The sequence below is a fragment of the Rhincodon typus genome, chromosome 21 (assembly GCF_021869965.1).
Source record: "Rhincodon typus isolate 14 chromosome 21, sRhiTyp1.1, whole genome shotgun sequence".
Taxonomy (NCBI): Eukaryota; Metazoa; Chordata; class Chondrichthyes; order Orectolobiformes; family Rhincodontidae; genus Rhincodon; species Rhincodon typus.
The window spans coordinates 2,253,987-2,266,795 of NC_063352.1; the positions used below are offsets into that span (position 1 = coordinate 2,253,987).

At 40.1% G+C, this 12,809-nt stretch overlaps 1 protein-coding gene across 1 annotated transcript in view; it reads right to left on the reverse strand.

Moving 5' to 3' along the window:
• Nucleotides 1-207: 207 nt before the first annotated feature.
• xylt1 (xylosyltransferase I) overlaps nt 208-12,809 on the reverse strand; it is a 228,087-nt gene continuing 215,485 nt past the window's right edge. The window contains exons 9-11 of the mRNA XM_048609661.1: nt 12,467-12,662; nt 9,378-9,711; nt 208-4,169 (exon numbers count right to left, since the gene is read on the reverse strand). Of these exons, the coding sequence (XP_048465618.1) occupies nt 3,847-4,169; nt 9,378-9,711; nt 12,467-12,662 (853 nt within the window). The 3' untranslated portion in view covers nt 208-3,846. The remainder of the gene's footprint in view (nt 4,170-9,377; nt 9,712-12,466; nt 12,663-12,809) is intronic.

Genomic DNA, 12,809 nt, shown 5'->3' on the forward strand with positions numbered 1-12,809 from the left:
AGAAGTGACAGCATGCAAATTTATACTTAGTTTAAATTCCAAAGATGAAATGCCGATTAAAAAAGAGGAGAATAAAAAATGGACTGAGATCTTTGTCGCGACCAAATTTGAATCATTGAACAGGATATAATTTTCCTCTTGAGAGTGAAGTGTGAAGGCCAAAGTTGAGACATTAGTAAATAAGTTGCAAAAAGACAAGACACAAACTTTTGTTTTTTTTTGTATTTTAAAATTCTGCAATCAAAAACACAATAGGACAGTAGGCAACTATATACAACAGCAGTTTTTGGTACGATACAGCATTTAATACAATTGTTGATAACCTGCAAAAACTTGCTTTGTCAGACAAAAGCAGACTTCCTCAGACCAGAAGGCAGCTAAGGCACAATTTCTGTGTTTCGTCTTTTCTCTGCTAATTGGAGGGCAATTGGTGCAAAACAGCTAGTGCAATATTTGCTGAATAGAACATTCTACATACAGGAAATTGTACTGGCTTTCAGAACTTTTGACCCAATTGTCAAATTAAACACCTTTTAAAACCTCAAAATATTTTATTATTTTAAATAAATAACAAATATCTACACCTTTCAATGAGTTGCATGTCGGAATTAGTCCTTTTCTTGTAAGTACATGTTCAGTTTAAAATAATTCTTAGTCTTTTTTTAAATGTTTATTTGGATCTATAATAAAATAGCCATAATTTTTGTTTTAAATTCCGTACGGTAGTCTTTAGTCTTTTAAAATGCAGGCATGATCACTAATTTATTAGGAGAGACAAAGTAATAAGCCAGCACTGACTATCTGACAGTCACGCTATTGTTGACATGTAACAAGTGTATCATTAATAACACAAAGACCCTTCAGTATAGTCTTTGGGCAAGAATTGACCTAACTGTGACTAACGAAGTCCATTGAACAAAATACGTGACAATTTACAAATTTGGTGCAGTGAACAGCACCTGAATGTTCGCTCTGTCATCAGAGACATCTGTACAGTATCTTGCAGTTTATTTGGCAAGTTTAACTTCAATTGCGTTGTGTTCTCATTACAAGGAACAGCTTGCATAGATCATACATTCAGCTCAGGTGAAACAGGCTCAGAAGATATTTCCAGTACCAATGATGTCGGGTAAAATATACTCACATTCACATGAGGTAGCACCCATGGCAGCTCCCCCTCAGCACAGGAGGAAGAAGGCATTGAGTTGACAGCTTCATGATAATTAATACATGGCATTAACAGCAGACAATTGAAAGTGGGACAGCTGGTGAACAATTTCAGAGATTCACATCCATCTCTGCCTCCTCCCAGTGTAAAAAGGCCATTGGTTTGCTCAGTTGTGAAACGGTCTCAACCAACCTGAGGTTTTTAAATGTGCACTTTTCAATATGTTGCACAAATTGGGAAAGGATACTTGCTGTGTACATTTTAAAGGTTGGTTTTGGGATAATGGAACCTTTGGGAATAATCAGTGTGTATTCATAAATGCTCAAAAATCATCAAGCCTGGCCAACAATCTTTCCCTTACAGGTGGGATCTCCAAAGCACATTTCATTCTTTTAAAAAAGCTTTCCATTTTCCATGGCTGAAGACAAAAGGCATGATGATATCCTCTCTTCAATCTCCCACACTGGTTGGTTGTATTTCTGATTTCACCACTCCCAAATTAGGAAGTATTTGGAATCCCCAAGCCTAACAGGAATGTGGAGATTTTTCTGTTGCTCAAACTGCCTGTTTGTATTCTGTTACAACCATTGATTTAAACAGATGGAAATCACGAGATAAACACAAATCATTCACCAACTGGGCAACAGATACATTATTACAACTAAATTGACCAGAATTTAACTTTTAAAATCAGTCTGTTGAAAGTTCCACAAATTTGAGACATTATTGACGTTGTTATCCTAATGTGACTGAGGCAGGATCGGTGTGGGTGAATATCCTGATCACTGACTTTTCTAACCCCATTCCTGTCTCTATGTCCACCAACCTCTTGAAGCGAAGTTATGTTTGTTATTGATTTTGCCACAAATTCATGAGTGGCAGGTACCAGTTCAACCAAACTGTATAAATCAGGTACTTCATGGAAGTGGACAGAAAGTTGATGCTCAGAGTTCTATTATTCATTTCAGTAAATATGTGATTACACATTTTAAAAACACTGTCAGAGATGGAAATCTGGAATAAAAACAATGTTTGAAATGCATTTGAAATGAGTAAACTTCTAGGGAGGGAGGTAGAGCAATTTTTGACATGGCACCATGCAACTCTGAAATGGGAATGTCCACAATAGGGACCCTGTCACTGTCTCCCACCTGCTGGCTAATCTGCTCGATATTCACAGTACTTCCCATGTCAGTTCAGCAATTCTTCATTTCCCCTTTGTTGCAACGTTACCATGAACAAGAAGGACCCTGTGATTCGGAGCAACTGTAAATCCTTGGCCACCCAAGGGTTTTAGCAATTGTTGTTGTTGTTGAGAGTTCACACAGAACAAGTTGAGAAATATTTAAACTGAAAGCAGGAATGAAGTTTGGCTAAGGCAAGTGCTGATCATGAAATGCAACTCTGAATCCATCTAATGTTTAAAGATAAATTACTCAAACACAAGTTATTAACAGGAGTACTGACAAGCCTTTATAACAGAAGTTAAAACTAGGAGGGCGCTTCATCTGATATTCAGACTAATGGGAGCAGGGACCTAAGTTATTCTGATGTGATGAAGTAAATGAGCAGGGCAGTTAGCCTGCCTATTACTCTTAAAAACCCAACAGACAGTAGCTTCATGTACTGAGATCAAATGTGTGTGTATGACACTATCTGTTCACAAGACCTAGCACCTTCAATAGAATTAACAACCCCAGCCTACACATCACATCAAAGAATGACAATTAATACAAACTGCATAGACAGGCCAACATGGAGCACTTCTGAGATGCCCTAAGAACAAATGTAAAAAAAAGTGAAAACGTCCAGATTTTTAATTAACTATAGTAGATAATGTTTAATCAGACATACCATTTTTAGACATACTTGACCATGAGGATTTGAACATAAAGATGGGTTTCTGGTGCTGTAATCAAGAAGCTTTTTCTTTGAAAGTGCAATGTGATTTTTTTTGCAAAATTAGATGCAAGTTTTCTTTAAAAAAAAACTAAGTTTACAAAGGAATGTCTGATCTAAATAAGTTACTATATCATTGCCATGAAAAATTAGAATAAACTCTAATTTGCTTTGGGGTTGCTAACAGTGATGGTTTTACTACATCATTTTCTGAACCTGGCTGCAGTATAATGCTCTGATCATCTATAATAGAATAGCCAGTGCTGAGAGCACTGCTTCAGCAAAGTGCGTTACAACCCATTTAGGAGAGTTGACTCTCTCTTTTACAGCAGGTGTAACTATTGATTTCAATTTAAATAGTCCTGTTGACAGAAGCTTTGAGACCCTCTATATGTTTTAGATCAGATACAGTTAAAGGTGGTAGGAAGTCTGGGCACAGGCCTTTGTTAATAAAGGCAGATTAGTAATAGGATATATATATAAACCAAGCTGCAAAAGCAGCTCCTACTCATTAGTCACTGACTAAAATGTTTAAATAAATAGAGTGCTAAATTTTCATTCTAGACTTTCTGCAGTACAAGATAATACATCTGTTCTTTCACAGTACCAGCACAGCTAACACTGCTTACCTCTGTCAAAATCAACATCTTCAAGTTTAAATGCACTGCCCTAGCTTTGTCATAATTCTATGAAGACATCCGGGAACTGTTGCTAAGAACTAATGGGAAAACCCGATTGGCAATTTGTGTTTTTACGATGGTTCAGGGGTGCATTAGGTGCTACCTCAAACGGCCATTCGCTTTGACTGGCCCCAATTCTGATTTGGGGTCTGGACTCTCTGAACTCCAGGTTGTTTGGCTGCAGGTTTGCATGATCGGGCAAGAGGTGGGGCCACTGGCACAGATATCCACAGCTGACCACAAACTGTTGACCATGGGATCTACCCAGCCCTCCAGCTGTGAGCCAGTGAGTGCTGCATTATGTTTTGCCTGTTCCACTTGGTTGGGAGTAGTGTGTATGTTCAGGGTATTCCTCAGGCCTTGGAAACTCTGTTCCATGTAGGCATTCTTAGACGGACCACTATGTAACTTGAGGGTTTCTCCTGGAAAAGAAGAGAGGAAAGAAAGCTCAATGAAATACCTGCAAACACAAACACAATACCTAGCGTACTTCACATTGGTAAATAATGATTCTTTTTGAATATAGCACATCATTTCTCAATTTCTATATTTAAAATCTGCCAACCTTGGTTCACTTTCTTTGCATTTAGATTTTATACTTATACAATGGTAAAGAGTTTGAGATGAGGCTGAGTTGAGTACCTTTCACCTGTTCACGTATTTGTCCACAACTGCACCTATTCATTTGCAGCCACATTTCATTCAACTAGATATAACAATAAAGTTTAGCTTGTGTGATTACACATTTGAAGTTTGTGTTTAAATGTCATCAAGTTTCTATGGAGACCGTCAACAATTACACTTTTCATTTACTTTATTTGTTATGTTCCTGATGATGAATGGAAACTGCAAACACATTCAAAGCTCATTTTGTTGTCAATGGATTTGATTGCAGCCAGAATGGTATAAATTCAATACAACTCCCCCAGTCTCAGCATTCAGCTATAACCTCTCAGGGCAGGTCTCAATGTCAAAAACTGCCCAGTCTTGCTTTTTACCTCACCGATCTCATCACCATTAATAACTGACAGCTCACCCACTTTAAGCACACACAGCATCACTTGTTCTGTTGCCAGTGCTATTCTATCCTTTTGCAAATTAAGCACTTCATAATTCACCAATTCAACAAGTCTCGGAAGAGGGGAAAGAGGGACCTGGAGAGTAATTACAACCAATCGTCACCTCCGGTGCTAAACACTTCACCTCAGAAAGGAAAAATCCCAGGTAATTAAACGGCCTAAATTCTCAAGTGAGTGCACCATTTGTGTAGTTGAGTTGGTATGTGTAAATCTTCACACTTGCAAAAGCTTTTAGAGGAAATAAAATTAAACATGAAAATTTATATCCTGTAGCTTGGTACTTCAGACTTTACCCTAACTTGATTTTGGTGTAAATGTATTTTGACTCTCAGAAAAACTACACAGCTCGCCTTCCACCATATTCCCTCATGCCAGCCCAGATTTATACTGAGTTGGGCAGAGTCTAAAACTGGTGGTTGGTCCAGATTTTCGCCAGCATGGGATAAGGGTGTACACATGCAACACACCCACTCTTGCAGGCTCCAACGTGGGGTTGGAGAATTCAAATTCCACCCCTCCCCTTGTAATTCTCCTGGAGGTGGCCCTTTTCATTATGGGGACAAAGCTGATGGCACGTAAGTGGAGTTGAGAACCAAGGGGGGAGCCTTACCCGAAATGGGGCACTGAGAGAAACCAGCCACCTGCTTTTAGAATTCTTCACTTTCTGAACCATCTTCTGTATCTTCGAGAAAAGTCAAATCATCTGTTCTTGCAGGTTCAATTGATTCCATTGTCTACAGCCTTAATGGTTTATTTTGACAGTTGAGCTCATTATGAATACTTGGTTGAATTTCAAGAGCCAGTAATCTCCAAAGTGTTCATGTTCACAGTTTGACTAACTTAACCCTTTTTCAATTGTGTAGAGTTTTTCTTCTCCTGTGCAGTGCACAGCTCTGCTTGTGTTCAACAGATGGTGCTGCACCACATGCAGTAAGATGGTGGTGAGAAGAGAGGTAGGGAAAATAAACAGCAGGATCTCCCAGTCATCATGGCTTTACAGCTAGAGAATTGCAAGTGAGATCAAGCATTTCAAACCCATTAAAAGCAGCTTTTTAAAACTGAAATTTCCTGATAATTCTATTTTAGTGCTGTGATCTTCTGTTTTAAAACTAAAGCTTGCTTTAAATTACGTTACTCATTTTTTTTTTGAATTAAAGAATGCCCTTCAATTAAAGTGATTATTCAGCTGAGAACAACAGAGAGCAAAGTTAATCCACACTTGTTATAACCAAAGTCAAGATTCTTAGCTCTAGTTGCTACAGTTCTCAGCAGTATTCCTTCAATCCCCACGACAAATTATTTCTTTATTAATTGGGAGAGTGTAATTTAAGGGAGACAATTCAATAAATTTTAATTCTTTATCTTGGTTTTCAAACTGAAAAGTAACTGATAGTTGCTTCACGTAATTTTGACCTGCTCACCACTGTTTAACTTCTGTTGGGTGTTGGTTTGTTCTCTCTCACCTACATTCACTGGCAAAGTAACTGTACATAGTACAGTGGGTATGATCACAGGACTGAGCCAAATACATTGGCTCTGTTTTCCTTCCGGTTCAAATTGACAACCGTGCAGCAGATAATGAATAAATGCGGAAAGCTTTAACAATCACAGACGGCAGGACAGATTATAAATAGCACTTGCAAAAAGCACTTGTGATGTTTTTACTCAATGATTCAACTGCCCAGAGTGAGAAAACAACAAAAGTGATTAAATCAAATGAGCAGCTCAGTCTAAATCGCTCACATTGAACTATTGTTTCACCTGTTTCTTTTTCTAATATATAAACACACTAGTTTTATTGATGTCAGTGCTCAAGTAGGGTCATATTTCCCAGCAATAGTCCTGACCTGAATCCCCCATTTACATCAAGAGGGCATCGATGACCAGCTTCCAGACCTGCTGTTTCCAAATTGTTCTAGCACGATGGTTTTAAAACAGCTGTACAGAAGGAGTGTTAAAATCCCTGCTGTCACTTTAATGCCACTCTCTTCCACAACAGCTAAGTAAGGCCATCAGAATGTACTTTGCTATACTCTCTCTTTGGAGAGATGTCTACCCCTCAGGAACACTAACCGAGGACAGACAAGTCCTCTACTATTCCTGCCTACAACTGGCACATGAAGATGCCACCTTTTTAAAAAATACTCCTATTTCACAATGCACAGTATTGCAAACAGCAGGAATTATACACATTCATAATGCAGTTTGTGTAGCAGGGCACGAGACTGAGAATGATCTTGTTCATACGGATTGTTAATGATTTATTTAGAGAAATCGTTCACTTTTTATTCTAACACTTCAAACTGGATACATTAAAAATACCATAAATTACTGAATTTATTTCAGGTTACATTTGGTACATGGGTGTATATCTCATTGAAATTTGGTCAGAACTCAGGGTTGTTAGGTATTTTCATTTCCTTTAAGGTGTGGCACAGTGGCTCAGTGGTTAGCATTGCTGCCTCAGAGCACTAGGGAGCCAGGTTCAATTCCACCCTCAAAAGACTGTCTGTGTAGAATTTGCATGTTCTCCCTCTGTCTGTGTGGTTTTCCTCCTGCAGTCCAAAGACGTGCAGGTTAGGGTGGACTGTCCAGGGATGTGCAGGCTAGGTGACTTAGCCGTGGAAAATGCCAGGAATATGGGGATAGGGTAAGGGGGTGGGATGCCCTTCAGAGAGTTGCTGTGGACTCAATGGGCTGAATGGCCTGCTTCCATACTGTAGGTGCCCAAAGACCCATACACATGGCGAATTACGGGCAGGAGGGTGTGGGGGTTATGTGTGGGCATGATTCTTTAGGACATTATGGTGTGACATACTTTAGCTGGTGTTTTGTACTTGACCTATAATTTCCAGTCACAAAACCTGACCTCGAGTTTCCCACAATCCTGAACATGAATAAGGAAACAGTTCAGATGTAATGGTGGTTTGGGTGCAGTCAGGCTTTAGGACCATGGAACAACCTTATGATGATATCATGCAGTTGCTTCTCACTGGGTATAAACAGCACAGTGTGGGTGGGGTTAAGGGAACACATGGAGAACTAGGCAGAAGCTTTAAGTCTAGCCATTTGAATGTTAGAACCACATGGGGAGAAGCTAGTGGAATGGACCAACCAGCATTAGGTGGGAAGAGTTTATCGAATGAGGTAGCATGGGGCTCTAGCAGTCTCTCAATCAAAAAGGGCAAGGCCCCTTATGCCTCAACAAGATAAACTTGGTTTCTGACCCCACAGGGATCCCAAACCTGCTGAGTATTTTTGCATTTTATAATCTTACTGTTTGAATATATTTTACTGGTTAAGATTCAAAAGTACTTTTTAAAACAAACTATCCTTTTGGTTTACCACAGCTCCAATGACTATAATTTTAGGAAGTGAATTTAATTGCTAGCCGTGTGATGAGTAAATTGACTATTTCCACGCGTAGATGGGGTTAAACAAAGTGCTTGTTAGCAGTATGTTTATGTGGGTCCCACCAATCCGTGATATCTATGATGAACTAAGATTTAAGTGATGTTTCTAATTATGCCATATCCTTCTCAAGCTGCCAAGGTGTTTTATAACTGGATTGTTTTCCTGTGTGGAACACTTTGAAATGGTACACAGTAACTGATGATATCTTAATATATCTTGCAGTTTGAGACAAAAGTCAGCTTGCGAACTGACATCACTAGAGGTAACACAAAGTTGAGGATAACTTTGCATTACAGATCAGAAAACCACTAGCAATATCACCACCATCCTTAGTCCCTGTGGGTTAGAGAGGAGATACATACCCATGTGGCTGTGAGGCGACCCCTGCTGGACAATGTGTATGCATCAAAACCTGAGTCAGCTGTGATGACTTCCTCAGATGGATGGCTTAACACACTTCCTGATCAGCTTCACACATGCAGTGCCCACAGACCCATACACACGGTGGATTACGAGCTGGAGGGTGTGTGTGTGTGTGCGTGTGTGCGTGCGTGCGCGCGTGCGTGCGCATGTGTGTGCGTGTATGTGTGTGCGTGTATGTGTGTGCGTGTGTGTATGTGTGCGTGTGCGTGCGGGTGTGTGTATGTGTGTGCGTATGTGTATGTGTGCGTGTGCGCACGGGTTTATGTGCGTGTATGTATGTGTGCGTGTGCGCGCGGGTGTGTGTATATGTGTGCGTGTGTGCATGTGTGCGTGTGCACGTGCGTGTGTATGTGCGTGCATGTGTGTGTATGTGTGCGTGTGTGTGTATGTAAATATGTATGTGTGCGTGTGTATATATGTGGTTTGTGACACTATTCACTTTCTCACCTTCAGTAACACTTGTCCTTTGTGATCAGTATCAACCTACTTGCTACATTACATGCAGTAATTGAGATGAATAGCATCGACTTTTTGTTTAGGAAAAGCTGGATAGTTACATGAGGGAGAAAGCAATAGTCACATTTGCAGATGGGATTCGGTGCAATAAGGTGGTAGGATGCTTGTGTGGAACATAAACCCTGCAATGGACCTGTTTTGCTGTAACACCATGCATTCCTGCTATTCTCTCAAAATACAGCTCGGCATGTGTCTCACCTTTTCCAATCGGCTGCCTGTTTGAGAACATCAGCGGAGTCACCAAAAACTTTGTCTCAGCCACCGGTGTCCAGTGGTGCAGAATCTTGACAGTCCAGAGGCCTGGGCGCAGGGGCAGTTTCAGTGGAGGTTTGTAATGAGTGAACTCGGCACTGGACTCGATCTGAATATCATACGTAGCTGCAATGACGTTAATTGGATCGATCCAAACGACAGTGACTGTGGCGTTAGGGCCCTTGCCCCACTTCTGCATGCCAATAGGCTCATCCATGGGCCCAATGAGGCCACCATAGTTTCGGAAAATTCTCTCCTTAGCATCCCACTCTGTGCCAATCTGAAAATAAAATTCATAAAAGCAGCTATGAAGTATAAAGAATTGCCCAGAAATGATCCAATAGAAACAGGAATAAAATTAATCAGAAGAATCACAATAAGAAGAACTGTTTTGATTAGCTCATCTTCTAAACTGAAAGCAGGCTCTGGCAGAGGAAGTCCAATAGTATCGAAGATTCTTTCTGAGTGGACTCTTGTGGTACAATGGTAGTGTCCATTCCTCTCAGCTAGAAAGTCCAGGTTCAAGTTCCACTTGTGCTAGAGGTGCAGGTTGATCAAGATCTTTCCTAACACTCCATGCAATATTTACAACAAACACTTGATTTTGTTTCAAAGGAGACTGCGTACACTAGGAGTCTCAATGGGGGAAGCCCAGCAGCTAGCGTTTTGCTGTTAACTGCATTGAGTTTTATTTTCAATCCATTCATGGATCATATGCTCTATAATCACTGGCCTATTCTAACAATAAGTGGGACTGCCTTACACCAAAGTGCCTTTTGTAAAGATCATTGTAGAGTGAAACCTCACTGGGCTCTCTCCTTTCACCTACTGTCATTGATGCTGCTGTTTCAATAAAGCATTTTTGTCAGAAGGCACAAATAAATGGTCTCTCTATAGGAAAGCGACAGTTGTCCTGAATAAACTTAACAACTGACTTACTTTGCCTTAGAGACTTACCAGAGAGATAGCTCTATAATGCCATACCTAGGTTTTTTTGTTGATGAACATAAACAAGAGTTTCTGTCATCAGTCTTGTAATTCAGCAAGGAGGTCATTCTAAGCTCCTGTTCTAAGACTGCATTTCTCCCCTGCTATTGCTCAGCAGCTCTCTGCAGCTGCACAGACAACACCAACTGAAAGTGGGTTTTCATGCTGAACTATATCATGTGTTAGGAAAATAACTTGGTTTAACAGTGATCGTACCTAGAAACAGTGACTGACTGAAGTAACAACTATCACCTTTGATTGCCAGTCAGACAGATGCACACCGCTGAGTGCACATTTGGGACTATGAAAAACAATATGGCCTTTAGCAGATAAAAGCTCTGTTCTTATCATCAGACAAGTGAAATTTTCTATTCTCCTATTTAGACTAAATATATCACTAAGCTATCTGTACAAGTAAAAACAAGGGTTTACCACAGACAGTAGACTTGATCTGTAAATTAAAATTCTGCCATGTCCTGCTGACAGCCAGTCTATAGCAAAATTTAACTGTCCACATTCTTTCAGTGACAGAGTTCATAATTCAAAACTGTAATTAAGTTAATGGAATGCTGGCTTTTAGCTCAACAGTTTGGAATTCCAAAGTGAGGAAGTGGTGCTGCAGGCACAAAAAGCCTTGGGCAGACACCATCTGGATACTGCAGTCAATTTGGGTGACCAATCCTTAGTGAAGCTATACTGGCTTTGGGAGGAGTGCAGCTCCAATTCACAAGAATCATATTATAATGTAAAAGCTGAAAGTTTGAGGACAATTAGCACAAACTAAGCTTGTATTCCATTCAAGTTAGAAGTTATACAGCTTAATATATTTAAAATGATTAAGGAATCTGATAGGATAGATACACAAAATGTATTATCCTTGTAGAAGAATTCTTAGCAAGAATATTAGAACTAGATTATTTTGCAGTGAAATTGAGAAGCACATTTTGCACAAAGGATAGTGGACATGTTGTATTGTCCTCCCAAAGGGCCATAGATGATGGGTCAGCTGACCTTTCCAAGACAGAGATCAATAGATTTTTGTTAGGCAAGGATATCAACGGCTATGAGACCAGAATAAATAAAACCAAGGTTAAGGAATTCGCTGTGATCTAATTAAATGTTGCAGCAGTCTCAAGTGGATAAATAGCTTCCTCTGGTTCCTCCAATTTTTAAAAATTCATTCACAGGATGAGGGTGTTGCTGGCTAAACAGCATTTATTGCCCATCCCTAATTGCCCAGAGGACAGTTGAGAGTCAACCACATTGCTGTGGGTCTGGAGTCACATGTAGGCCAGACCAGGAAAGGATGGTAGTTTCCCTCCCTAAAGGGACATGGGTTTTTCCGAGAATCAACAATGGATTCATAGTCATCATTAGATTCTTAATTCCAGATATTTTTATTGAATTCAAATTCTACCATCTGCCGTGGCAGGATTCGAATCTGGGTCCCCAGAACATTATTTGGGTCTCTGGATTAACAGTCCATCCACAATACCACTACACCATTGCCTCCCCATTAATGTCCTATTGAGCCTGCTCTCAGATCAGCTGAATTCTCGTGGACCAGGGGAGACTTCAGCGAGCCTGCATAAATGACTGATTGTGGCGCAATTCCCAGCATCCCCAATTTTCTTCATGGTGAAATGGTGACATGAGGAGGGTTTAAAGTAAATTGGTAAGGTGTTGGAAACCAGAGGGGATCTCCAGGTTGGACAGAAGCAAACTCTTATCAAGAAATAGAAAAACAGTAAGCAACTGAGCACTCCCTCTTTTCTCCTTCCAGTGAAAATGGTGTGGAATTGGCTAGAAATGGGGGCAGGACATCAGATTCCTGATCCCACTGACCCTTCTGCAAAATTCCGGCTCTGCTGTTTAGTTACTCCTATTTAGCACTCACAATGGTGACTCAGCACAAAATGGCATTGGTGGATGCTGGGTGATAAAATCAAAGATTTTTATAAAATTTTGCAGGTGTAGCAGTTATAATTGAGACAGCAAATTCCTTTATTACAATAAAATTTAATTCAGCTTCATTTTTGGTTGTTTACCTCTGCAAACTGTAGCCGTGCAAAGTCATTGGTGGGATTCAAAACTTTAAACATTTTTCTTGGCATCACCCAAGTCTCAAGAGTTTCCAGTTTGCTGGTGGCCAGATTTGTGGCATGGTGTTTCAGCAGATAGCCTTGGAACCGGTCAGTATAGAAATAGAGATGAACCGAGACTGGGTTGCCCATAGCGTAATATCTAGAACGAAACAGGAGCAGAGAGAACAGTGTTAGCTGAGAAAGAACAAGACCAGTGGATAGTTTAGAGTATTCTTCAGATGCAGTCATGGAAGAGCATTTAAGCCACAAAGACTTAAAAGGCACAGAGAAAGCCATTTAGAACACA